At 41.9% G+C, this 26,577-nt stretch overlaps 1 protein-coding gene across 1 annotated transcript in view; it reads right to left on the bottom strand.

Moving 5' to 3' along the window:
• ryr2a (ryanodine receptor 2a (cardiac)) overlaps nucleotides 1-26,577 on the bottom strand; it is a 316,621-nt gene that overhangs the window by 164,587 nt on the left and 125,457 nt on the right. Inside the window, exons 15-33 of the mRNA XM_080872616.1 lie at nucleotides 26,341-26,436; nucleotides 23,953-24,071; nucleotides 22,842-22,975; nucleotides 22,507-22,748; nucleotides 21,070-21,262; nucleotides 17,549-17,753; nucleotides 17,304-17,408; nucleotides 15,370-15,473; nucleotides 15,129-15,212; nucleotides 12,753-12,912; nucleotides 11,476-11,623; nucleotides 11,165-11,268; nucleotides 7,378-7,482; nucleotides 6,502-6,676; nucleotides 4,791-4,999; nucleotides 4,502-4,672; nucleotides 3,402-3,547; nucleotides 3,125-3,239; nucleotides 2,803-2,963 (exon numbers count right to left, since the gene is read on the bottom strand). Coding sequence (XP_080728742.1) covers nucleotides 2,803-2,963; nucleotides 3,125-3,239; nucleotides 3,402-3,547; nucleotides 4,502-4,672; nucleotides 4,791-4,999; nucleotides 6,502-6,676; nucleotides 7,378-7,482; nucleotides 11,165-11,268; nucleotides 11,476-11,623; nucleotides 12,753-12,912; nucleotides 15,129-15,212; nucleotides 15,370-15,473; nucleotides 17,304-17,408; nucleotides 17,549-17,753; nucleotides 21,070-21,262; nucleotides 22,507-22,748; nucleotides 22,842-22,975; nucleotides 23,953-24,071; nucleotides 26,341-26,436 — 2,776 coding nt within the window. The remainder of the gene's footprint in view (nucleotides 1-2,802; nucleotides 2,964-3,124; nucleotides 3,240-3,401; nucleotides 3,548-4,501; nucleotides 4,673-4,790; nucleotides 5,000-6,501; nucleotides 6,677-7,377; nucleotides 7,483-11,164; nucleotides 11,269-11,475; nucleotides 11,624-12,752; nucleotides 12,913-15,128; nucleotides 15,213-15,369; nucleotides 15,474-17,303; nucleotides 17,409-17,548; nucleotides 17,754-21,069; nucleotides 21,263-22,506; nucleotides 22,749-22,841; nucleotides 22,976-23,952; nucleotides 24,072-26,340; nucleotides 26,437-26,577) is intronic.

The following is a 26,577-nucleotide window of genomic DNA, read 5'->3' as shown; positions in this document are numbered from 1 at the left end:
ATGGGGTTAGCATCCTGCCCCGTTCTTTAACTGCATCCTGTATCTTCTGGATGAGGTAGTTTGCATGTGTTTATGTGTTTATCTGGATCTGTGCATTTCTCGATGTTTAAGTATTTTAGTGAATGAATCAGTTTGTGTCTGTAAGCCTTTACAGGAGTGTGTGGTGGCTGCAATAAAGAAAAGTGAGTTTTCCTAAGATTGCCCGGTACATTAATGGAAAATGTTGTGCTGCTCTAAACAAGATGTTATGATGGTGTAGATGTGCGTTATGAATGTCAATAATAATTCAGTGTCCAACATAACAGTCCCAAAAGGCTTAAAATCCAGGCTTCCCCGGTGTATTGTAGCACAGATTAATTGCTGACTTTAATTTTGAATATAAGCTCCAAAGAGATGGCAGTACAAGTGAGAAAGGTCATCATAGAGTTGAGGGGTGGGAAGTGCTGAAGTTCAAATACTTTGTTATTCTGCTTAAGAAGAATTTTCAGGTATCTCTATTTTACTTGACCATTTATTTTCTGACAACTTTTTACTGTAAACCCTACATTTTCACACAAATATCTGTACATTCTTTTCCTTAAATTTATAAAAAAGAAAAGGTGTATTGCTTTACATTGAAGACATTTGAAGGGAGTTTTTAGTTCCCTGCACTGCCGGCTTCAAACGTCAGACCAATTTCAGCCTAAATGGAGGGAACAGTAACACACTGATGTATCCGTCACCAGGGCTGATCCCATACAAAGAGATGAAAGAAGCAAAAACATATAATTTGTGCATTATTTATAGCTCTGTGGTTATAATTGAGCCAGAGCCATCTGGAACTGCGTTTTTGGTGCAGATGTCCTTAAGTTTTAGTCGCAGTACTTCAGCATCTAGTAAGCCCTAAGGAAGAGTGAGCATAAGATAAGATAAGATAAGATAAGATAAGATAAGATAGAACTTTATTAATCCCTCGGGTGGGTTCCTCTGGGAAATTCGACTTCCAAAAAGCACAGCAACGACCGAAGTTACAGTTACAGAATTGTTATATATATATATATATATATATATATATATATATATATATATATATATATATATATATACACACACACACACACACACACATATATATAAATACAGAGACAAATATAAATAAAATATACAAAGGGGATAAATAGAATAAATAGGAATAAAAAATAAAAATACAAGTGAATTGCACATTTCAAGTATTGAGTCTATTGCACTGTTGACTATTTACAAAAAGTATTGCACAAGGTATTGTACAGTGAGGTGAAGAGGCACTACAGCTTAGTTGTTCCCCCCTCCTTTGTCCTCCTGTTTCCCCTCCCTCTCCCCTCCAGAGAGGAGTTAAACAGTTTGATGGCGTGTGGGACAAAGGAGTTTTTAAGTCTGTTAGTTCTTGTCTTGGGGAGAAGCAACCTGTCACTGAACAGACTCTTCTGATTGTTAATGGCCGTGTGCAGAGGATGCCCAGCATTGTTCATAATGTCCATCAGTTTCTTTAATGTCCTTTTCTCTGCCACTGTCACCAGAGTGTCCAGCTTCATGCCGACCACAGGGAGCAATGGATAAAGGGAGCAATGGATTTTTTTTTTCAAATGCAGGGTTTCTAGAACGTTTCCAATCCACAAACATCATTGCAAAAACTGTGTGCATGCAGTTGGTCATATCGTGTGCTGGTGTTTTTCCCAACGACACTAAAGAGTGCAAGGTAATCTAAGGAGCTTGGAGAGAAAGTGACTGGAACTCATGAAGATGTTTAAACTCTCATCCAAGAGGCTTCTTCAAGTTCTTAAACCAAATGGTGGAGAGTCCGAGGTCTTTAACCCTTAATGAGGGTTGTCCCTTAAGAGGGTCGTTAATCATGTGCTTCATCACATTAGCCAGGGTTGAAAAAGGGAGTGGGTCTACCACTGTGAGACCGTGCATCACCCTACGATTTGACCTATTAGGCCACCTAACACAAAATGTGAGTGGTGTTCAGGGAAGGAATCTGCATTGTAGGTGGCTGACAGTTCGTGTTCTAAGCCACCACCTCTGTTCATGATGTCTATTTACAGTGGACATGTATCACGTCTTTCAAATCATCTGTCTTCTCAGTCCAAACTGTGAACACTGGCATCCTCGAAAGAGTGACCTTTGATCTTTAGGTGCAAATGTAGAGCTGGACTAGGGCTGTGCAATATGACCAAAATCTCATATCCCGATATAAGACATCTATCGTCCGATAACGATATAAATCACAAAAATTTAACATTTTCTGCAAATTCTATCTCACCTGTTGTACTTCAGCTTGGTGATGCACAATATCACAAACAAGAGGCAACGGGCAGAAATATGACATCAAAGCCAAAGTTCCAGAAGCTGCAGTTCCTCTAGAGGCCACTTGAGGCTGGCTCCAAAAGCAAATCAATCCCCACAGACTCCCATGTTAAAATGTCCATTTAAAAAGCTTTTTCATAGCATTGCTTATATCCTACTGTATGGGAGGTTTCCCAGTTCATAACATGTTTTAACAGTCATCTATGGTGTGGCTGTGACTGAGAAAATGAAGGACACAGGACACCCACTGGCTAATGACAAGTCATTCATGAGCCCACCATTCGCTGTCAGATCCACCCTTTATCATGACATCTAGTGTAGCTACAGCCAACCTTGCATAAAGTCTATGATAAAACATAAACAAGCTGATAAACAGGTGAAACATTCTTACACTCACGCAAAATCCTGCAGCTCTGTTGCAACATGCCACTCAGCCCAGAAACCTATCCATACACTTCCACAAGAGACTTGACTAACCTCTCATGAACTTTGCCCTTTTCATCTCCCAGGGTAACCGTGACAGTCCGGACCTTGTGCAGCTCAAAGCACGGGTCGTACTGATGGAAGTCAGAAGTCACCCAGCCTACCCAAACACTGCTGGGCTCCTGACCTGGGAAGATCCGCACTGAATAGTAGTACTGCAGAAAGAGCAAGAGGTGCAATCACATGTAAACCAATACAGGAGTTAAAGCACACTGAGCATTTTGAACCAGGTTCAGCAAAAAACATTCATCTCCTATAAATCAAGCCACACTTGCTCACTGGATTTATGAGCTACGCATCATGACAGTTGTCTTACAGTGGAGGCTTGCATGAGGAAATCAGAGCTAACTCTGTCATCAGCCATCACCTCCTCCGATACACGAGCAGATGAGGGACAGCTGTTGTCTGGCTTGTTTCTCTTCAGCGTCAACCTGGTAGATTGGATTAAGAAATAAACACCATGAAAGAGAGGAAAGAGATTGCTAGAGTTCAAAACCTTGGATAAATATCACAAGAGGAACATTTAACAATCTGAAGCCTCATTAATGTGATGTTAATGAGTCAAGGGTTTGTTGAGAGGATGGAGGGATTACCGCTGTTTGAGCTTGGAGGGCTTCTCTTGGTTATAATCTTTGTGGTTGTTGAATTCATCTCTGTCGGGTCCATTGGGACCATTATGACTGTGAGATGACTTCATCAGGACCTCAAAATCTGACACATTTTCAAAGTCCTCCAACTCCTGCAGAAACACACAACTGAATGCACAACACCACTGCAACAGGTAGTAATCAAAGAAGTCCTGACATAAATCTGTTAAACTCTGTTTTAGGTCACTCTGTATAATATCACCCAGACCTTTTAGTCACGGTTTGTTCAGTGGATTCATGAGACTTTGTAAAAAAACTAAGAAAATTGTTAAAAAATGTTGTGAAGGAGTTGAACATGATTTTGTTCAACTAATGTAGTTAGATATCAGTCTCCATGTTTCACAGCAGCTTTAACAGAATCACTACGACTACTATAACATTATTAATTATAAATTATTTCAATGTCACAAGCTAGAAAACTGTGAGAGAAGCCAGGTGTCAGATATCAAGTTAACAGTGTTGTAAAATGCCACCTAAATCCAGAGCAGAGACAGAATCAGACGACGAATATGGGACTCTTATGACTTGGTGTTGCTACAACAGCAACAGGAAAACTTTAAAAGCTTTGTCAGAGTCATTATGGATTCAATAAACTCCAGAACAGAGGCAATAACAAGTGAGTTATACAAGATCTAAACAGGCCTTCAGTTTACACATAAAGACGTGGATCACATAAAATCTGAAACTGAAAAATTGAACTCTAACATTCAACGTGTGTGACATTCTGTTGGCTGTCACTAACAAGATGGCGTAACAACCTAGTAACTGAGCGTATTGTGGAGTCACTGGGGGAGACCTGAACAGAGGAGAAAGTGAAGAAAATTCTTTCAGAAAAGCTACAACTGGAAATAAACACACCAAGCCCCACACTTCTGCACATTGTTTGTAACAAGAGGCGATTTGAGTTACTGCTGCAGCTCAACGCGGATGATCATTCTCTTCAGACCTCTAACAAGGCATTTTTGCCCAGAGAACTCCAGCTCCTGCATTTGCATTTATGCATTTTTGATTGCATTTATGTGAGTTTTACAAAAAGTATCTGTTACCCTCTTTGGTGAGAAGAGGCTGCCGTTTGGTGGGCACCTGGTTTCGGCACATTCTATGGGCATGCTAAGTCTGTAGAAGGTAATGTCAGTGTAGCTGTTCTGTGAGCCGAAGGACTTCTGAGTGACCTTCAGGCATGGACACGACTCTATTGTCTCGTCTATCCTCGTCACCTGAAAAAGAAACACAAACATATGTTTTATTCAGCTCAGCTTATTTTTTGGTTATTTATTCAACACGTTTGTTAAATATTGAGAATGTGTTGAAATGTATCCACGGTCCTGTCCTCACCTCGATGTGTTGGTGGTGGAGGGGTACTGGTACAAACTGAGGGAGCCTCTTGCTAAGCCACATGGTGACATCCCGGTTCATGTTAACAGCAAAAGGCTCATAGCCTTCTTGTAGGCCACAAATGGTGAAGTACTTTAAAGTGCTGACATCTTTACCAAAGTTCATTCTCCCAGCCTGACACACACCCAGACTGCAAACTGGTATAAAACCTGTGACAGACAAAAACAGTCAAATCCTATAAAACATATATTAATTATGTATCTTAAAATCTGCGCACTAGATAATCTGCTTCTTTCACATCTAAATGCTATCATAGTCAGTGCTCCTTAATCACCAAAATTATGTTTTGTTTTTGCCTCTCTGGCCAAGAAATACGCCCAACAGGTTTATTTTCCCAAGCAGACCATTACGGCTTTTGCTGGTCCACTTGATTGTCATAGGTTATTTGATCTTTATTTTTTTTTTTACATTTTAAGTTATTACAATCAGAATGGACAGGACCGGAGGACAGAAAAGAGAAAGAAGAAGAGAAGAGATGTTGGGAAGTGAGTTATCATCAAAACTATTCTGACATATTTACCTTTGGGAGCCTTAAATCAAAGAAGACAATGCTAAGAAATGAATCTGGTAGACTTATCGGCTGCTGTCCAGATAACATTACTGAGCTTTAGGACTATTAATAAAACAGAGGTATAAATATCCTGTTTCTAAAAGTGGAGTTACTCTGACTTCCAAGAAGAAACCTGAAGCATTCAAAGTGTTTTTTGCCATCAGTCTTAAACTAAACTGCAGTTCAAAGGATATGCTGGTTAAGCGCCTCGGCATCAGCTTGTAAGATAGTAAATGATGACTGTGTTGTATAGAAGGAGATGCACTGTGCACTTCATTGATCTGTTTAAAACACTGGACACAGTGACAATTGCATAGACAGCCAAATAATAATTTGGCTTCGGCTTAAAAAAATGACAGACTCTGTGCTTCCTTAGGAAATGCCCATTTCCTGCTCCTTCCCTAATTTTGTACAGCCTCTGTATTGGTCTTCCACTTCAGCTGATTGTATATGTGGACACCTGGATCCTTATATTCCTCCACCACATAAACATATTCTTCTAGGATAGACATTTGATATCTCTATACTGTCTTAAAATTGCTGTGAAGAGTTGGTATCTTACACTCTAATATAAACAGCTTCTTATTGAAAGATATCCTATATTTCATACAGTGTATCCAGATGTTGCACCTTTGTGATAAAAGCTTTGCTTTTCAATATATTTACTACTGACGAAATATATTTATATCTATCATCATTGGTTTAAAAATTAACTGGCAACAGTATGGTCAGTCATTTAGTTGTTGTTTTTTTCAAATGCCAAAGTTTGCTGGTTCCAACCTCTGTGTTAAAAGTTTTCTAAGTAACGACTGACATTTTAAGAGTTTCCTACAGAAATAGTCAGCTGTTAAAAAAATCATAGTTACAAACTTTGAAACATAGGAGAAACACATTTAATTAAATGTAAGAAACAGGCTAACAAAATTGACAGACTAATAATTGAGTAAATATGTTCTTTCATCAGTTATTTACCCAGAAGAACACTTGGGCCACCTGCTTTCCCTAGTTGGTATGTTTAGTAAGATTTACTCTTTGGTCTTGAAAATGAGCAGTGTCTCCTGTTTTTACAAATGCATGTGCTGTCCAGGACAGAGTACTGACCTTCACCGACTTCAAAGTCCTTGAAGGCCAGCTCTGATCCAGAATCATCCAGCAACACTTCTCCATTGAGTGTGAACATCATGGTGTGCTCATTCAGATCCACCATGCAGCCCACCACATCTCCTATCTGCCAGGCTCGGCCAAAGTGTTCATTCCCCTGGTGCCAGCGCTGCACCTAGAAAACACAGTACATGCAGGGGTGCGTGCACACACATGCAGTTACAGGGATGATCAGTGTGGAGATGTAGTGGTGTTATTACCAAGGCTTTTGTCTACCCATTAGAAAAAATATTGACTGTTTTTGCCATTTCTATGATGCTCATAGTATGAATCAAATTGTCTATACATCCATCCATTGTTTAGTGCTTATTAAGGTCACTGTGAAAGTGGTCTAAGTAACCAGGCCAGGCCACTCTCTCCTTGGCCAACACAAGATGTGTGCGGGTTCAACTCCTTCAAGTTGAACATGAAAGACCTGGACCAAAGATTTCTGATGTCATCACTGCACTGGCAGTCTACCCATCGGTTCCCCACTCTTCCCCTACCCACTCATGAATAAAAAGCTGAGATACTTCAAGCTTTTTCACCTGGAGCAATAATTTGTCTCCAACCTAAAGTGTCCAGTCAGTCCTTTTACAACTCAGGACCTGATCTCAGAATAACAAGTGTTAAAAGAGATTGTATTTTTTCATAACTATAAGTTGGATTAAGAACTAATCATAGGATGTAAAACTGACTCATTTATTAAAAATGTAGGTTATTGTAAAGAGGCTGATGTTTTTCATTTTTCTGTGTAAAGATAATGAACATTCACATTAGAAATAAAAAAAAATGCCTGAATGTAATAAATAAATGAGATTTGTGAAATGACTGCACCTTGAAGCCATCAAAGACAAATGCCTGATCATCAGAGCCCAGCTCCTGGTCTGGTAGACATCCTGGCCTGGCCCAGCCGACCCTCATCTCTCCAGCTGTTAGAACCTACATGATTAGGACCACGTTAATATCCAGTTTGGAAAGTGTTTTACAAATATAATAAAAGGCATATTTGTCTTATTTCTAGTCAAAATAATTTCATCACATTTAAAATAAGACAAAATCAGCTAAAGAGTAAGATATACTAACTATATTAATTTTCACTTGTTCCATTGGCAGATTTTTTTCACTTAATACAAGATATTGTTGCTTGAAATAAGAGGGAAAAAAATCTGCCAATGGAACAAGTGAAAATTTTCTAGTTTCAAGCTCCACAGTCTAAAAACAAGTTTATATATATATATATATATATATATATATATATATATATATATATATATATATATATATATATATATATATATATATATATATATATATATATATACTGGGTGTTTTTTTTTTTTTATATATATATAAAAAACACCCAGCACGCCCCTGCGGGCGGTTTATCCTTCAAGCTCGGGTCCTCTACCAGAGGCCTGGGAGCTTGAGGGTCCTGCGCAGTATCTTAGCTGTTCCCAGGACTGCGCTCTTCTGGACAGAGATCTCCGATGTTGTTCCCGGGATCTGCTGGAGCCACTCGCCTAGCTTGGGAGTCACCGCACCTAGTGCTCCGATTACCACGGGGACCACCGTTACCTTCACCCTCCACATCCTCTCGAGCTCTTCTCTGAGCCCTTGGTATTTCTCCAGCTTTTCGTGTTCCCTCTTCCTGATATTGCTGTCATTCGGAACCGCTACATCGATCACTACGGCCGTCTTCTTCTGTTTGTCTACCACCACTATGTCCGGTTGGTTAGCCACCACCATTTTGTCCGTCTGTATCTGGAAGTCCCACAGGATCTTAGCTCGGTCATTCTCCACCACCCTTGGGGGCATCTCCCATTTTGACCTCGGGACTTCTAGGTTATACTCGGCACAGATGTTCCTGTACACTATGCCGGCCACTTGGTTATGGCGTTCCATGTATGCCTTGCCTGCTAGCATCTTGCACCCTGCTGTTATGTGCTGGATTGTCTCTGGGGCATCTTTACACAGCCTGCACCTGGGGTCTTGCCTGGTGTGATAGACCCCAGCCTCTATGGATCTTGTGCTTAGAGCTTGTTCTTGTGCTGCCATGATTAGTGCCTCTGTGCTGTCTTTCAGTCCAGCTTTGTCCAGCCACTGGTAGGATTTCTGGATATCAGCCACCTCCTCTATCTGCCGGTGGTACATACCGTGCAGGGGCCTGTCCTTCCATGATGGTTCCTCGTCTCCCTCCTCTTTCTTGGGTTTCTGCTGCCTGAGGTATTCACTGAGCACTCGGTCAGTTGGGGCCATCTTCCCAATGTATTCTTGGATGTTCGTTGTCTCATCCCCGGCCCCCTTCCTTCCACTTAGCGTACAGCCTCAGGGTGCTGGACTTGGGGTGAAACCCTCCATGCATGGTAAGGAGCTTTCTTGTCTTTATGTCAGTGGCTTCTATCTCCTCCTTTGGCCAGCCTATTACCCCAGCAGGGTACCTGATCACGGGCAGGGCGTACGTGTTGATGGCCCGGATCTTGTTCTTACCGTTCAGCTGACTCCTCAGGACTTGCCTGACCCTCTGCAGGTACTTGGTGGTTGCAGCTTTTCTAGCGGCCTCTTCATGGTTCCCATTCGCCTGCGGGATCCCCAGGTACTTGTAACTGTCCTCTATGTCTGCAATGTTGCCTTCTGGTAGTTCAATCCCCTCAGTTCTGACTACCTTCCCTCTCTTTGTTACCATCCGACTACACTTCTCCAGTCCGAACGACATTCCAATGTCATTGCTGTATAGCCTGGTAGTGTGGATCAGTGAATCGATGTCTCGTTCACTCTTGGCATACAGCTTGATGTCATCCATGTACAGGAGGTGGCTGACAACTGCTCCGTTCCGTAGTCGGTATCCGTAGCCAGTCTTGTTAATGATCTCACTGAGGGGGTTCAGGCCTATGCAGAACAGCAGTGGGGACAGAGCATCTCCTTGGTAGATCCCGCACTTGATGGTGACTTGTGCTATGGGCTTGGAGTTGGCCTCTAGTGTTGTACGCCACATCCCCATTGAGTTCCTGATGAAGGCTCTTAGGGTCCCATTGATCTTGTACAATTCTAGGCATTCCAGTATCCAGCTGTGGGGCATTGAGTCATAGGCCTTCTTGTAATCAATCCAGGCAGTGCACAGGTTGGTCAGTCTGGTCTTGCAGTCTCTGCTGACTGTTCTGTCTACCAGTAGCTGGTGTTTTGCGCCTCTGGTATTCTTGCCAATTCCTTTCTGTGTCCCACTCATGTATTGACCCATGTGCCTGTTCATCTTAGCCGATATGATGCCTGACAGGAGCTTCCATGTAGTACTGAGGCAGGTTATTGGTCGGTAGTTGGAGGGGACCGGTCCCTTCTTGGGGTCCTTGGGGATCAGGACCGTCCGACCTTCAGTTAGCCATTCCGGGTGTCTCTCGTTAACTAGCAGCTGGTTCATTTGTGCTGCCAGACGCTCGTGGAGTGCAGTCAGCTTCTTTAGCCAGTAGGTGTGAACCATGTCGGGCCCTGGTGCTGTCCAACTCTTCATACTGGAGACCCTTTCTTGGATATCTGCCACTGTGATGGTTACTGGACCCTGTTCAGGGAGGTCGCTGTGGTCTGCCCTCAGATCCTCTAGCCACTGAGCATTGCCGTTATGGGTTGCGTCCTTCTCCCATATGCTCTTCCAGTATTGCTCCGTCTCCAGCCTTGGTGGTGCTGCTCTCTTATTGTTCCCTTGCCACTGAGAGTACACCTTTGCTGGTTCTGTGGAGAACAGCTGGTTTATTCTCCTGCCTTCTATCTCTCTGGTGTACCTCCTCAAGCGGCTGGCCAAGGCTGTGAGTCTTTGCTTGGCAGTTTCCAAGGCCTCAGGTATGGACAGCTTGCTGTATTTCTTAGGCACCTTATTTGTCGCACCTTTCTGCAACTCCGTTAGTTGGCTAACCTCCCTCCGTGCTACTTTGATCTTGCCCTCTAGCCTCCTTCTCCATGGAGGGTACTGCCCCTTGTCGCTGTTCAACTTGTAGCGAAGCATCTCACTGATCACTGCTGCCGTATTGTAGATCAGCTTGTTAGTGTCGGTAATCGTGGTTGTAGGTATTGCCCGTAGTGCTGCATTAACATCATCTAGCAGACCTTCTGAGGGTACTTCACGTAATCTTGGTAACCGGCTACGGGGGATCCAGGTTTCAAGCTTGGCTCATGATTCACAGTCAAATCCATTTTACAATATTCGTATTGCAACGAACATAAAAACATTTAATTATGCTTAAATAGATCCAGTTTAAAGTTTTATGGGTCTAATGTTTAGAAAAAGCACCACTGCACTGCATGGGTTCCCCTTCGAGGCCTTCCCCAAACCGCAGCTCAATTCATGTCTAAGCCATCCACCTTTATCTACTAAAACACTGTCAAACCTAAAGTGAGGACGTGGGCCCAGCGAGTGAATCAAAATCATCATCATAAAAAACAAATCAGTGGCTGATTGTATAAGGGTGTAAAATTAAGTTGAGTAATTTGTTCAGAAAAATATTTCCCAAAGTAAGGATGTATTAGGAAGATGTTTCACAGAGAGCTTAATATTTGTATCAGACAATCTCTGATGTATTTCAGTGATGCTCATTAAGCGTTTTATCTCAGTCACAACTATTTTCTTGCTTCTTACCTCCAGCTCAAAGTACCACTTCCCAGTATTAACACAGTATGTTTTTTCTGCTCTGAAAATGCGGAACCTCTCAGCCGACACGTTACTCAGGCCCGATTCAGCTGCTGGATGGCAGGGAGGCATGGGAGGAATGAGAGGTAAAAACAGGTGGACTTGGTGAGCATCTTAACAATGCAATGTCAAGGAAAAAATCTTACATCTTACATACTGTACTTCTGAATATTTAAGGTGTTTATTTTTCTCTCAAAAGTTATGGAAATGAAAAGAAAATACAATGAATGATGGTTTTTACTGAAGCAAACATGTTGTACCATGGTCTTGGTCAGGAGCTTCAAGATTGTATCCATATCCCAGGAGAGTCCTGACAGCCTCTCTCAGACTGTCTTTGTTGGACTTTTTGGTTCTCTCATCCAGAAGAGCGTAGGGGACCAGACGAGGGTTTCTACGGTTCTTTAGATCCTGACAAGAGACACAACAAGGTTACAAAATGGAAAAAACAACAACAAAAAACAAAGAATTAAAGAATTCATATAATAGAAGAAAGAATTAGCCTGTTAGAATTTACAGCTAAGAGGGGACACAGCAGCATTTCGTACCACTGGGGTGGCCTTGAACAGAAACAAACTGCAGTTCCTCTAACTGCCATTGAGGGTTCCTCCACAATTTTGTCAATACATAGCACTGTTTTCTTTTAGAAAGTAATGCTGACAAACACGTTCACGTTATTACTTCTAGGCTGTAATTCAGTATTATCAGGTTGTTCAAAAACTCCCTGAAAAGTCTTTATTTGATCTAAAATGCTGCAGCAATTCTAATGATAGGAACTAGAAAGAGAGAGCATGTTTCTCCCATACTGACTTCTCTTCATTGGCTCCCTTTTAAACGGAATGTCAAATTTAAAATCACTGTCATCAAATACAAGGTCTTGAACTATCAGGCCCCATCTTATCTGAAAGGCCTCGTAGTACTTTATCACTCAATAGAGCACTTCACTCTCACACTGCTGGCTTGCTAAGTAGGAACTTTTGGTTGCTAGGGTAGGAGATGATTTTATAGGAGAGGGTAAGCCCTCTCCTATAAAATCATCTTAGTTACACTGAAATAGGTCTAGACTGTGGGGGATTCCCATGATGCACAGAGTGCATCGGAGTGTGAATGTGTGTGAATGTTGGTTAGTTTGCACTTGAGTTTAGCAGTGCTTTTATATGAGCGGGTGTGAATGGGTGAATGAGGCATGTTGTATACAGCGCTTTGAGTACTCCATGAGAGTAGAAAAGCGCTGTATAAGAATCGGTCCAATCAGTCCATTCTTCACACCTCTTTTCACTACCTGTGTGTTTATATAGCACATTGCATGTAATCATTAGTTACTATTAAACTCTGGCTCTCGTCCACAGTATGTGCTTGTCCTGTCTTCCAGTCGTAACCCACAGCCCACGACTGCTGTGACTGGCTTGGGGGTGCAGATTGGTTCTGACACAGGTTTCTTCATGTTAAAAGGGAGTTTTTCCTTACAATATAAAACAACTTGATCATTGTTGTCTGAAATGAATTAAATTGATTTCAAATGTTTAAACATTGTGAGTACCTGTTGTATGCCATAGGTCCAGCCCTGGCGGATGCGATCTCTTGCCCAAACATTGTGTGCATTCTCAGCTAGCTTGTCCACCATAGCTTCCTGGGTGGAGGTCAATTTGATGTGACTCAGATCCAGAGGAGCAGGTTTATAACCACTGGATAACTCATAGCTGCACAGATAGAGGTGAAGTACTGCATTGTTATACAGAGATCCTAAATACCCAGAATGTGCTGATGTCTGAGACCAGTCCATTTTCATCCAGTTCAACATGCCAGTGGGGGTTTCTGTTGCTCTAGTCATAAACACTCACCAGCCCTCTGAATCAACTTACTTTGTGGCAAGGTGCTTGACGTGTTATATAATGCGTTTTTATTTGAGTTACTTTTGCCTTCCTATCAGCCTGAAGCAGTTTGACCATCCTTCTCCAACATCACCTGCCGCTCACTGGATATTTTCTCTTTTTTGGACCATTCTCTTTAAATCGTAGAGATGTTAATGTGGAATAATCTCAGTAGATCAGCAGTTTCCGACAGTCTCTCAGGCACCAACAACCATGCCACATTCAAAGTCACTTCACCGTCACCTTTCTGATTGGTGTAAACTAATCTTGGCCATATCTGCATCCCAGAATTCATGCAATTGGATAATTAGATACAGTGGGGCAAAAAAGTATTTAGTCAGCCACCGATTGTGCAAGTTCCCCCACTTCAAATGATGACAGAGGTCAGTAATTTGCACCAGAGGTACACTTCAACTGTGAGAGACAGAATGTGAAAAAAAAATCCATGAATCCACATGGTAGGATTTGTAAAGAATTTATTGGTAAATCAGGGTGGAAAATAAGTATTTGGTCACCTCAAACAAGGAAAATCTCTGGCTCTCACAGACCTGTAACGTCTTCTGTAAGAAGCATTTCTGTCCCCCACTCGTTACCTGTATGAATGGCACCTGTTTGAACTCATCATCTGTATAAAAGACACCTGTCCACAGTCTCAAACAGTCAGACTCCAAACTCCGCCATGGCCAAGACCAAAGAGCTTTCGAAGGACACCAGGAAAAGTATTGTAGACCTGAACCAGACTGGGAAGAGTGAATCTACAATAGGCAAGCAGCTTGGTGTGAAAAAATCAACTGTGGGAGCAATCATCAGAAAATGGAAGACATACAAGACCACTGATAATCTCCCTCCATCTGGGGCTCCACGCAAGATCTCATCCCGTGGGGTCAAAATGATCATGAGAACGGTGAGCAAAGATCCCAGAACCACACGGGGGGACCTGGTGAATGACCTGCAGAGAGCTGGGACCAAAGTAACAAAGGTCACCATCAGTAACACACTACAACGGCAGGGAATCAAATCCCGCAGTGCCAGACGTGTTCCGCTGCTGAAGCCAGTGCATGTCCAGGCCCGTCTGAAGTTTGCCAGAGAGCACATGGATGATACAGCAGAGGATTGGGAGAATGTCATGTGGTCAGATGAAACCAAAGTAGAACTTTTTGGTATAAACTCAACTCGTCGTGTTTGGAGGAAGAAGAATACTGAGTTGCATCCCAAGAACACCATACCTACTGTGAAGCATGGGGGTGGAAACATCATGCTATGGGGCTGTTTTTCTGCCAAGGGGACAGGACGACTGATCCGTGTTAAGGACAGAATGAATGGGGCCATGTATCGTGAGATTTTGAGCCAAAACCTCCTTCCATCAGTGAGAACTTTGAAGATGAAACGAGGCTGGGTCTTCCAACATGACAATGATCCAAAACACACCGCCCGGGCAACAAAGGAGTGGCTCCGTAAGAAGCATTTGAAAGTCCTGGAGTGGCCTAGCCAGTCTCCAGACCTCAACCCCATAGAAAATCTGTGGCGGGAGTTGAAAGTCCGTGTTGCTCGGCGACAGCCCCAAAACATCACTGCTCTCGAGAAGATCTGCATGGAGGAATGGGCCAAAATACCAGCTACTGTGTGTGCAAACCTGGTAAAGACCTATAGTAAACGTTTGACCTCTGTTATTGCCAACAAAGGTTATGTTACAAACTATTGAGTTGTATTTTTGTTATTGACCAAATACTTATTTTCCACCCTGATTTACGAATAAATTCTTTACAAATCCTACCATGTGGATTCATGGATTTTTTTTTCACATTCTGTCTCTCACAGTTGAAGTGTACCTCTGGTGCAAATTACTGACCACTGTCATCATTTTAGGTGGGGGAACTTGCACAATCGGTGGCTGACTAAATACTTTTTTGTCCCACTGTATATCTGTCTTAACAAGCCATTGAACACATTTAACTTCCAAAGTGACTGGTGAATGTGTATATTCTTCTGTACCCAGCTGTTATATATGGAACTGACATTTTGTTTTAATGGTTTAATGGTCTTACGTTGATGAAAGTTTCATGTTCTTGACTTTCTCTACAGCGTGTTCATCTGCTAGGCCAACATGGCAACCCAGAGCCAGGAGAGTTCTGTAATGGGCAATAACACAATCACAAAGAAAAGTGTGAATGGGATGTGCAGATGCTTGTTATGAATTTCAACAATAACTGATGCTCCTGCAACGTCCAAAGAAAACTTACTAATATATATGATGAAATTTCAAATTTCACTGCACTGATACATTACTTGAGAGTTTCCAGAGACATCTGTAGATTGTAGCTTCGTTCCTGTTCAGGAAGCTTGGAGAACTCCACCAGACATGGGTGCTGCCGCTTATTATCATCCCGCACCTCAAGCACACATGCAAAGAAAAAAGAAAAGTTTAGGGCAGCCAGGACACTAATAGTAACCAAGCTGTAGCTAAATACATAACATATCTGATGTCATGTATTTTTATAGCGAAAATATTCATCGGTTCATTCTGACAATATTCAAATAAAGAAAAGGATCAACAGTATTTCATTGAAGGCTCTGGAGCAACAAGAGCTGAACCAACAGACTGAAGAACAGTGTCTTCCTGGACGCTAAAAGTGACCGGCTAAAAAGCTTAGTGACCGGCAGCCTCTGTTACCTACAGTCACAGTTAACCTTTGCATTGTCCATGGTACACAACTTTATACACTTAGAAACTGACCTGCAATTTCTAAATCTTGTGATATATCTTCTATATCTTAATAATTCCACACTTGCTCTGGCCTCTTTATCCTTCAAGTTAGAGAGTCAGTATCTTTCTGCGCAGTATCTTTGCTATTCCTAGGACTGCACTATTCTGGTGCAGTCTCTCGTGTTCTAGTGTTTGTTCTCTCTGTTGGATGTCATTCCTGGGATCTGCTGGAGACACTTGCTCAGTTTGGGGTCACTGCACCAAGTGCTCCCATTAGCATGGGGGCCACTGGTAGGATTTCTCAATATCAGCCATTTCTTCTGTCTGCTGATGGCACATGCCGTGCAGGGGCCTGTTCTTTCACGAACGTGTTGCTTCAAAGGATAGCTGCAGATTTCTGTCAGGATCTGCAGATTATACAGTACATATAAAATGTTCACGTTTCTCCAACGTTGTCTTCCCAACAGTTTCACTGGATGGCCAGGAAGCGTTCGCAATGTCTTCTCTGGCGCTGATAATTGGCGTCTGTCTTGTGTCAGTGACGTAAAAGACGGATTTAATGCGACGTGACCATCAAGCAGCAGTCGCTTTCTGAAACATCAGATATGTATCGGATTCAGCACCACATACGAAAGTGACCCAGATCGGATTGGAAAATATTGGATTTGTGCCGTTCACACTGTCACACCATGATTGGATAGATGGGTCGCATAGGGTCAGAAAAGTCGGATTTGAAGTGCTTTCGCCTGCAGTGTGAACGTAGTCTTAGTGTTGCAGTCTCACGGTGCTGAACTTGGGGTGAAACCCTCCAAGCATGGTAAGCAGCATCCTTCTCTTGATGTCAGTGGCTTCTATTGCTTCCTTTGGCCAACTTATATTCCAGCAGGGTAACTGATCAACTGTAGGGCATAGCTATTGATTGCCCGGATCTTGTTCTTCCTATTCAGCTCTCCTCAGGACTTGCCTTATCTTCTGCAGATATTTGGTGGTTCCAGCTTTCCTAGTGGCCTTTTGATTGTTCCCATTTGCATGTGGGATTCCAAGGTACTTGTACCTTTCCTCGATGTCTGCAGTTCTGTTCTCCACATCCCCATCGAATTTCTGATGAAGATGCTCAGGGTCCTGTTGATCTTGTACAGTTTTGGGCATTCCAGAATCCAGGTGTGAAGCACTAAGTCGTAGGCTTTCTGGTAGTGCACAGGTTAGTCTGGTCTTATAACCATAACCGATGCTCTATCTGTCAGTAGCTGGTGGGGGGAGGGGATGATGACATCTCCCCCATGACCTGATGTCCTGGCTCTCCCTTGCTGTAGCATTTGTGTTGCACTCATCAATCTCTAGCTGTGATAGCAGTTGCTTCTTCTGTATGTTGGAACACTGAGCTACTGCTACAGGTGCTGAAGAATCTATCAGCCCCAAATCCTCTTTATGTAACCTGTTTAGCTGGGATTACATGCATAGCAGCAGTCCACCAGGTATTATGTACAGGTATTCGTTTTCATTTAATAATACTCACTGCACCATAGATCCAGCCTAATTCGATCTTGTTCATCACCCAGAGTTCATGGATATTTTCTGCTAGTTTTTCTCTGATCCTTTCCAGGTGAGGTGGCAAAATAATCTGAACAAAAAACAAACAGCGTTTCAGTTACTGGTTATGGTTAAGGGAAAAAAAACTTTATTGAATGACTTCAAAAATAATTAAAAAGTGAACTTAAATCAAGTGTGTTATTGAGAAAAATGGAGCAAGACATTTCTGACCTGGCTGGTGTCTACAGGTATAGGGGTGAATGCTGCCTGGCTCAAAGTGACAGTCGGTCCCAGCAGGTCTCTGGTGGCAGTCTGATCCTGACTAGCCTCCAGTTTCAGTTTCTCCCTGGGCAACACTGCTTCATAGCAAGGGGCATAACCAGGAGGAGGGAGGAACTTAAACTCCCCATGACGCCCACCGAGGAGGAATCGCACCCTGCAGGTGAAACAGGAAAGTTTGTGAAAACCAGAAAACAGCCCAGTGGCAGCGCTCCTGGGACCGACATTTATGTGATAGATCTGGGACAAAAATTGCCTTAGGCATTCAAATTTGGGATGTCAGTGATGATGATGATGATGATGATGATATAAAAAGAAAGGTACCAAAAACATGTGAGTTAGTCAGCCTGCTACAGTTGTGCTATTTGTCTTCATATTGCTGACCAATTAATATACTGTTACATTTTCGGACAGTGACAGAGTTTTTGGTACTCTTGCCTCCGTACACACCATTGTGAGTTTTAAGTCAAGCGATCAAGATCCAATGAACCCTTTCACTAATACTGGTCACTATTGGACAGCTATTCAAAGGCTGTTTTCTTGTATTTGTGTCAGTGTGGATGGTATACTTGCACATAAACCACTACATTGGACACTGATGTGTCACTCCATACCTGCCACTCACTGGCCGTTTAATGTTACTGTAGATCAGGGGTCGGCAACCCTGGGCACACGTGATTTTTTTTTTTTTTAGTAACTATAAACAATGAAAGGTGGTGGATTGGCCAGGTGCTGGCAGATGTGTAAAAATAACTCAGTTGTTTGGTGGTGGCTATGGCGGAGCTTCCACAGAGGCCAGCAGGTGGATGAGGGAAAGGGGAGGCAGGAGGAGGAGAGACCCGAGGCGGCCGCCGGTCCGAGTGTCAGGTGAACTGAACTTCAGGTAAGAAGTTCTGACCTGCAGTCTATCTGGGTCAGATATAAACCAAGTTTAGGTGGAGTTTATTTTCGTTGTGCTGACTTTTTACAGTCAGTTACAATAACTCGTACTGCGTGCTAGCCAGCTTGACGGAGTTTCTATACAGCTGGGTGGTGCTATGATGTTACTGATAGTGAACTTTATTTTATTCATAGGGTTAGTTAGTAGAGTTGCAAACCGTCCCGTAAAAACTGAATTGTCTCGTATTCAGAAAAAATATTACGCGTTTCGTATTGAGGTGAAAAGGAGCACAGTTTGTCCCGGACTTCAGCTACAATGAAAAAGACACAAAGCTGGAGTTATTCTGTGTCTTTATGCTGTCAGCTGCCTCTTCTCCTCTCATTCTCTCCCCTCCCTCTCCTGTTTCTACTTCAATCATGAAACTGATCAATGATCAGCTGATCGGCTTTTCTGTCACAAGTCCCATCTCTCTTGTTTGTTTATCGCTCACTCTGATGCAAAATTTATAGAAATGTACAGAAATTATACATATACCAACAAGACAGTGTACATCACTGTCACAACAGCGTCTGTTTTCATACAAAGGCTTTATGGCTTTAATACCTGGTGGGTTGGTCTCGTCAAAATGCCCGGGCCCATTTTGTGTCCCAGTCCAGCCTTGGGCACGACACGCAGTGAAATAATCTGATAAGGTGCATTAAAAAATAAATGGCCAGCGGTGCACATCGCAAATTAGCTCGCATACACACATTAGTTGTGCTGCTAGTTGGATTTGTCTCGCATTAACTGGCTCGACACAGAGGACATCAAAATGCAGCTGATTGAACTGAAAAGCTTGACTCTGTGTAACTGTCTTCAGAACATTGCAGAGGCCTTATTGACAGTATTTGGCTCTACATATCTGTGTGAGCAGATTTTCTCTCACATGAAGATTGTCCTCAGGTAGCCTCTGAATGCTGGACACTCGGAGACCTGTGTCTCTGAGTGGGAGACCAGAGATCACATTAACATGTGTGTCTCTATATTAACAAACATGCCATATTGGCCCAGTTTATTATTTCGCATCATTGTTATGAGGAGACCATAAATAGCATTTGCATTTTCTGTTGTATTTGCTGTTATGAGTTCTTGTTATGGAGAAAAAGTCTTTTTTTGTTTCAAAATAGCTGATAACTATTCGCTGATAGCTGCCAACATCTGCAAACAAATATAATTCTAGAAAGTGGTTCCGGGGCAGGGATAGCTCAGTAGGTAAAGTGGTCGCCCCATGATCGGAAGGTCGGCGGTTCGAATCCACTTAACGGCTACCCTGAGGTACCCCTGAGCAAGGTACCGTCCCTACACACTGCTCCCCGGGCGCCTGCTTAGTGGGCTGCCCACTGCTTCACTGAGTGAATGGGTCAAATGCAGAGAAAAACAAGTAATTTCCCCATGGGGATCAATAAAGTATCCATATAGTGTGTAACTGTTAATATGGAGCGTTATTAAATTTATTGCTAATGCAGTCATATGGCACACTGACTTCTGAGGAAATTTTAGATGGCACTCATCATCAGAAAGGTTGCCGACCCCTGCTATAGATGTATGACGTGTTTCATTGTAATGATTGTCATTTAACCCCTGCCATGCATGAATTATGACAACCTCAATCAGGATTTTTTCTTAAGTATTTTTTATTCATCTTTTAATGCCTAAAGATGAATTAAAATACTTAAGAAAAAATCCTGATTGAGGTTGTCATAATTCATGCATGGCAGGGTTAAAGTGCTGACATTGAGCCTTTCAGGGGTTTAACAAAAATAGGTTCATTGCATTGACTGACGAGGAATTTTATGCATAGCTCCCATTTTCGTGGGCGCAGAAGTATTTGGGCAAATTAACATCATTTGTTTTTAATACTTATATTAACATTCATTTGCTTTACTAGGTTGAGATAAAATGACTGACTTGGCCAGTAAAGAATATTCTATATGTGACGAGACATTAGTTTGTAGGTTTGAACCCCTATATATTGAAAATTCCAGCTAAAAGCTAAATACCAAATCTACAGGGTGGGCCATTTCTATGGATACAGCGTAATAACATGGGAATGGTTGGTGATATTAAAGTCCTGTTTGTGGCACATTAGTATATGTGAGGGGGCAAACTCCTCAAGATGGGTGGTGACCATGGTGGCCATTTAGAAGTCGGCCATCTTGGATACAACTTTTGTTTTTTCAATAGGAAGAGGGCCATGTGACACATCAAACTTATTGGTAATGTCACAAGAAAAACAATGGTGTGCTTGGTTTCAGCGTAACTTTATAAATCCCAGTGATATCACATAATTGTTGTCCTAATATAACAACAACCCCACTGATAACTTTTGTAAGACACTCATCAGGCAGTTACTGTAATAGTCTCAGAAGTATGCTACGCTGTTTTTAGGACAACAATCACTCTACAAAATCAGGATGTGCATGTAAGTTGTGCTTATAGTCATTATACAGTTGCAAATCCATTTTAAAAGACAAAAATAAAGCAAGCTTCATGGAGAACAAAGACAATAACTCTGTTATCATGCTGTGTTGATGAGCTTCAGTGAAACACTGACTTGACCCCAGCAGAGAAGCTCGCCACTGGGAAGAAAAGGCCATCAGAGTTGAAGTTCTCAAACATGCCCTGAACTGGCTGGCCATTGATTCTGAAGGAGATACTGGGCACACTGAGGTCCAGGCAGCAGCTCACCACATCTTCTGATCGAAGGAGATGCTGATTGGGTGAGCTAACAGTCCGCGCAATGCAGCCTGCACAGGATACACAGAAGTGCAGCGAGAAACAGTTTAGTTTGATTCCAGTCTGAACTGTTTAAGTACAAAACGACATCAGAGTTTATACCAGGACATTTTTCCATTATGGTTTTTGCTTTTACTTTACAGAGTATTTCCTACGTTATTGTGATCCATGGATGTGATCCATCCATCCATGTTTTCTTTTTTTCTTTTTGGCCTTTTTCAGCAGAAAAAACATCTTGCAGGCACTTTGCATAACTGTCCAACAGTTAAAAAAAAACATAGTTTCATACAAAGATCTTTTCCTTTTTTAAAATCTATTTCTGTGCATTTTAAAATAAATAAATAAATAAATAAAAGGATCCATAACTCGAAAGTGTCCTAAAAATGGCGAACGTGGTTCAGGGGGTTGGGACCTTCCGGCTTGTAACCGGAAGGTTGTCGGTTCAATCCCCAGCTCTGTCTGTATTGGTCGTTGTGTCCTTGGGCAAGACACTTCACCTACTGCCTACTGGTGTTGGCCAGAGGGGCCGATGGCGCGATATGGCAGCCTCGCTTCTGTCAGTCTGCTCCAGGGCAGCTGTGGCTACAATGTAGCTGCCTCCACCAGTGTGTGAATGTGAGAGTGAATGAATAGTGGCATTGTAAAGCGCTTTGAGGCTCTTGAAAAGTGCTATATAAATCCATTATTATTATTATTAAAATGTACACCGTATTGGTGCTTTCTGATATGATGTTAAATTAATAGCTGAATTAACAGCTGTAAGCTGCTCAGTTCTTGAGGCAGCACAGCACTCTCACACCTAAAGATTGTGACCACTATAGTCCACATTCAGTAGTCTCACATTTCAATGGGAAAACATACTGGCAACTGCCAGTGCCACCCTTCAGTCTCCTGTTAGACACACCTATGGTATTAATTTCAAAATCTTGCTTATTCTTGAGATATCACATTCACAAGATTTTCAGAAAACATTAGTTGAGATCAGTGAGATTCTAGGAGGTCCTGCCATCCTCCAATTTGAAAATCCTAGGTGACTTCCATCACGAGTTATTGTATTCACAGTATTTTGACCTTTAGGTTGAGGTTACTGAGTAGATACAACTATGGTATTAATTTAAAGCTCCTACATTACATTACCTCCTACTACCTTCTAGGGCTGAGGGGTAAAAATGATTCTGCACAGACTTTCATTATCAGTGAGTTAGTAATCAAAATCACTCCATCTTTGTACACACACTGGACACACACAGCTCACCTGACCAAAGATGGAGTCCATCAAAGCCATAGGAATAGAGGTCATCACCCACCCCGTTGCCTCCCCACCCCTCTCCTCCACTGGGGTACGGTGCATAGCCATTGGTGTTGCCCCAACCCACCCTGAGGTGAGTGGCCTCTGCTGTGACAAATGGCAAAACCTGATCCACAATCAGCTCGTAGTACCACTTCCTGTACTGGGCAGAGCCCTCACTGACGCCCAAAAAGATGTTGGGTCGCATGCTGTTGGAGTGAATGAATGTCAGTGAGTAGGTAAATCCATTACTGACATGGGATTCCACAATCCGACCATTGCAAATGTTTGTATTTGTTTACCTGCTTATGTGGTTGATCAGGCGGGTCTGCAGTAATAAATCTCTTCCTGGCAGCAGGTTGTCACAGATCAGGTGCTGGTTAGAGCGCACTGCCACGCCGTGACACACACACAGTGAACACAGCACGTCTAGAACCTAAACGGTATTTATAAACAAGACGGATAAGATGTTATTGTCTCTACGATATAAAGAGGCACAAGTAAACAGGTAGTGACATCTATACTGAACTGCTGAAAAGGTCAGTGGTGGCTGGAGACACCACAGAGGGCTCAGAGCGTCCGTTCAGTCTGTATTTCTGACTGAAACCTACTACAATGAACACATGAGTATCAGGACTGTACCATGGAGCAGTGGGAAAAGGTGGCCTGGTTTTCTTTGACATCTGGTGACAACCCAGTGCATTTAGCTGTTACTCAAAGAAATGATGGGAAACACTGCAAGCTGGCACAGGCAGTGTGATGACACAAGAAACTTTTGGTCCTTAATGGTAACAGTATTCCCTGATGGCAATAACTTTTCCCATCAGGATAATGCTCCTTGATACTAAATGATTTCAACACAACAAAAGGTCCAGGGTGTGGATCTTCGGTGCGATACACTGCAACAAGTTAGATCCATGGAGGCCTTACAACAAAGTACTGAGTGAAAGGATCTGCTGCTAACATATTGAGTGTGTTAGCAGGATGTATGTTAAGTAAGAGCTTTTAATGAGCATAAGATGGGCCTAAAAAAATATTAGATTGCTTGTTTTAAACACCATGTATAGATGTTCAGACTTTAATGTGATTGGTACTACATCCATGCTTCAGCATGAAAAAAGGGTGAAATAACAAGGCAGAGTCATAAAACCTATCTCGCCAGACGTAATAAGGAGAAGTCGTCCTGCAACAGAGGGTCTGACCTCACAGAGTCCTGTTTTCAACATCATGGAGTCAAATAAAGAAACAACACATACCGACAGAATCTAAATCAACAGAATAACCAAGGCAAGCTATCCAAAGAACAGCCTTTCTACCTATAAAAAATGATGCAAGTGTACCAGGGATAACTAGGCTTTAAAATATACTATCATCATCACCAGTTTGTGTTTGTGGGTAAGTAAGTGCCCGTACCTTGTGGTTCCGACCATGTTTGTCCAACAGAGATATGATAGACTTGATATGTTCCTCTTTGATTATGTTAAGTGCTTCAGGACTCTCCACCAGTACACAGTGAAGCACCTCCAATATACCTGTAATTGAAAAATAAGGTGCAGTGTGACGATAACTTGATTCAAAACCACAGTTCACAAAAAGCTAAGAGTCGGTTTTACTGTCAAAGTTTGGAGAACCGATAATGGCTGTACAGGTCCCAAAGCTAAGAGCAGAGGCAACTAGCTTACTCATCACTCAGCTCTACATCTTACTGTCGTTAGATATGTAAAATAATGATGTAAATTTTATCTGTCAAAGTGGAAATACTTCTAAACATACAGGACACCACTAAAAGATTGAATTACAAATGCAACTAGAGCAAATAGAGAAAATAAATAAAATGTTAAAAGTGCTTTTTAAATATTTCTTTTTTAAGTTATTTAAATATTGTTCGATTAATTTGCAACTGATTTCTGTACATTTTTATCGATGTATTGCCAGATCATAACAACAGAGTAGTTAATGCCTTTTTGTATTTTGTAATCGTCGATTCTGGTGTATTTCTCTCCGTCTTCACTTTCTTCCCTTTTGAATGTATGATTTGTTAAACCTGCTGGTTCATGTTGGACATCATCATCCTGTTTATAGTCTTTTCTCTTGCCTGCCCTTTGACTGTTTCCAGGTTCCTTCTACCTGTGGTTTGTTACAAGTCATCACAAAGCAGGTTACACTGTAAGGTAAAGACAGTGTCACAGGTAGACTCTAAATCATCAGAATTTGAGTACTAGGTAGACTACCCCATATGCTGGTCGTTGCCGTGGTTTCTCTGCTGTGTTTTTGTTGTTTTTCTTCAGCAGATTTTCACTGTTTTTGCTCTCTCTCCATCTGCTTCTCTATTTTTCTTTCCCTCTCCTTCTGTGAACTTTGTGCTCAACTTCTCTTTCTTTCCTCTTTTTCTTTTCCATCCCCCAGTTTTGTCCATTGTAATTGTAATAACTCAAAAATCCTAATAAAGTTCTAATAAAATATGACTACCAGGTAGACCATTATGGCAAGCGGTCCACTTGGGAAAGTAAATCTGTTGGGCATTTTGGTCTTCTCACGACAGTTCTGATTGGACAAGAACAAAAAAAAACCTGTAGTCACGCCTTACCTTTTGATAGGTCCATCCACTTGACGACTTACTTTCTCTGTTTAATTCAACCTCCTTAGAGATCCTTGATTTCATTGCTCAACTCACAACCAGGAGTCAAAAACATAAAACTAAGCCTTGGTTCAATAATGCCACCAGAGGACTCAGACACGTGTGTAGAAAAACTGACCGAACATGTGTCTTTTGATAACTTTGAATCTTTGTTAAATTATCAGAAGACTGTAAGAGCAGCAAAAAGAAGTGTTTCTCTAAGATCGTGGCTAACAACTGTCACAGACTCGTACTGTACTTACTGTGATTAACTCTGTTCTTAATTCTCCTACTGCTGCTCCTCTTATAGCATTGCAGGCAAGTCTTCAGCAATAGGATCACAGACTTCAGGTCTCATATTGTCCCTCCTGTTGCTGACTCATCTGTTTGAAAAGCCACTTTTATTCTCTGGCTTTTAAATCAGAATGAGTTCTGTACTCATTTCATTCTTACTTTCTTAAATTATGACATCTTTTCCTCTGTTGTTATCTCATTTGATTATTTTAGACGTACAGCACTTTGGTGAACAGCCGTTGTTTTAAATGTGCTAAATAAATAAATTCGACTCTGTCCTGTTCGTTTCCTATTATTTATTTATCTGTAAACGACACCAACATTTAACTGTAGTCGGTGTAATTCATCAGCATGTTTTTCCACCGTTCACTTGTGGGTTTACCTCAACCAACTCAGCAACACAGCAACAAACTCTGCTGACTCTTGTGTTCTTTGTTTATTAAATTCTGGATCCTTTTTATGTTTAAAGCAGCTTTATTGTGTTTTGGTGAGCAAAGCCTGAATCCAACTTACCCAGTTTCCACAGTGCACTGCGCTCATATAAACCTTCAGTTCATCCATGATCCGACTAAGAGAAAACCCCTAATTGCTCAGAATTTCAGTTGGTTCCCACTATCATCCCACTATCATATTGCTGATTCAGTAATATAAACTTGGAAGCTTAAGGCACAGTCATGTTTCTAACAGCTGAAAAGGTGGCTTCTTGTTAAATTAGCTGAAACCTTTTACGAGGTGATTAAATTGACTTGTCATCTGATGTCAACTGCTTTTTCTACGTAACATCCATTTGTATGTAACCAAGGCATTTCTGAGAATGTGTACTTTGACTTCAGCACCTCTTTTACATAACCATAAATATATTATACCATGTAAAAGACAAGCTAACCTACCAGAGCAAGCCTCCAGTCGCTCCAGTCTGCTAATGAGCCAGTCCAGTGAACCAGAGAACTGGGCACAGTTCTTCCTGTTCCCTCTGATGAGTGCAGCTAGAAAGATGAAAATAAGTTGAGAGAAGTGACATGATATCAAGAGGTGTAACAACAGTAACATAGAAAACTCTTACTGAGCCCACATGTCACCTGTCTCTGTCCTCTGATCCCTTTCTGAATGAATCTCTGAGCATTTGT

The sequence above is a fragment of the Rhamphochromis sp. 'chilingali' genome (genome assembly GCF_963969265.1).
Source record: "Rhamphochromis sp. 'chilingali' genome assembly, chromosome: 22".
NCBI lineage: Eukaryota > Metazoa > Chordata > Actinopteri > Cichliformes > Cichlidae > Rhamphochromis > Rhamphochromis sp. 'chilingali'.
Note: the sequence above shows the minus strand (reverse complement) of the source record. Positions and strands in the feature narration are given on the sequence as shown.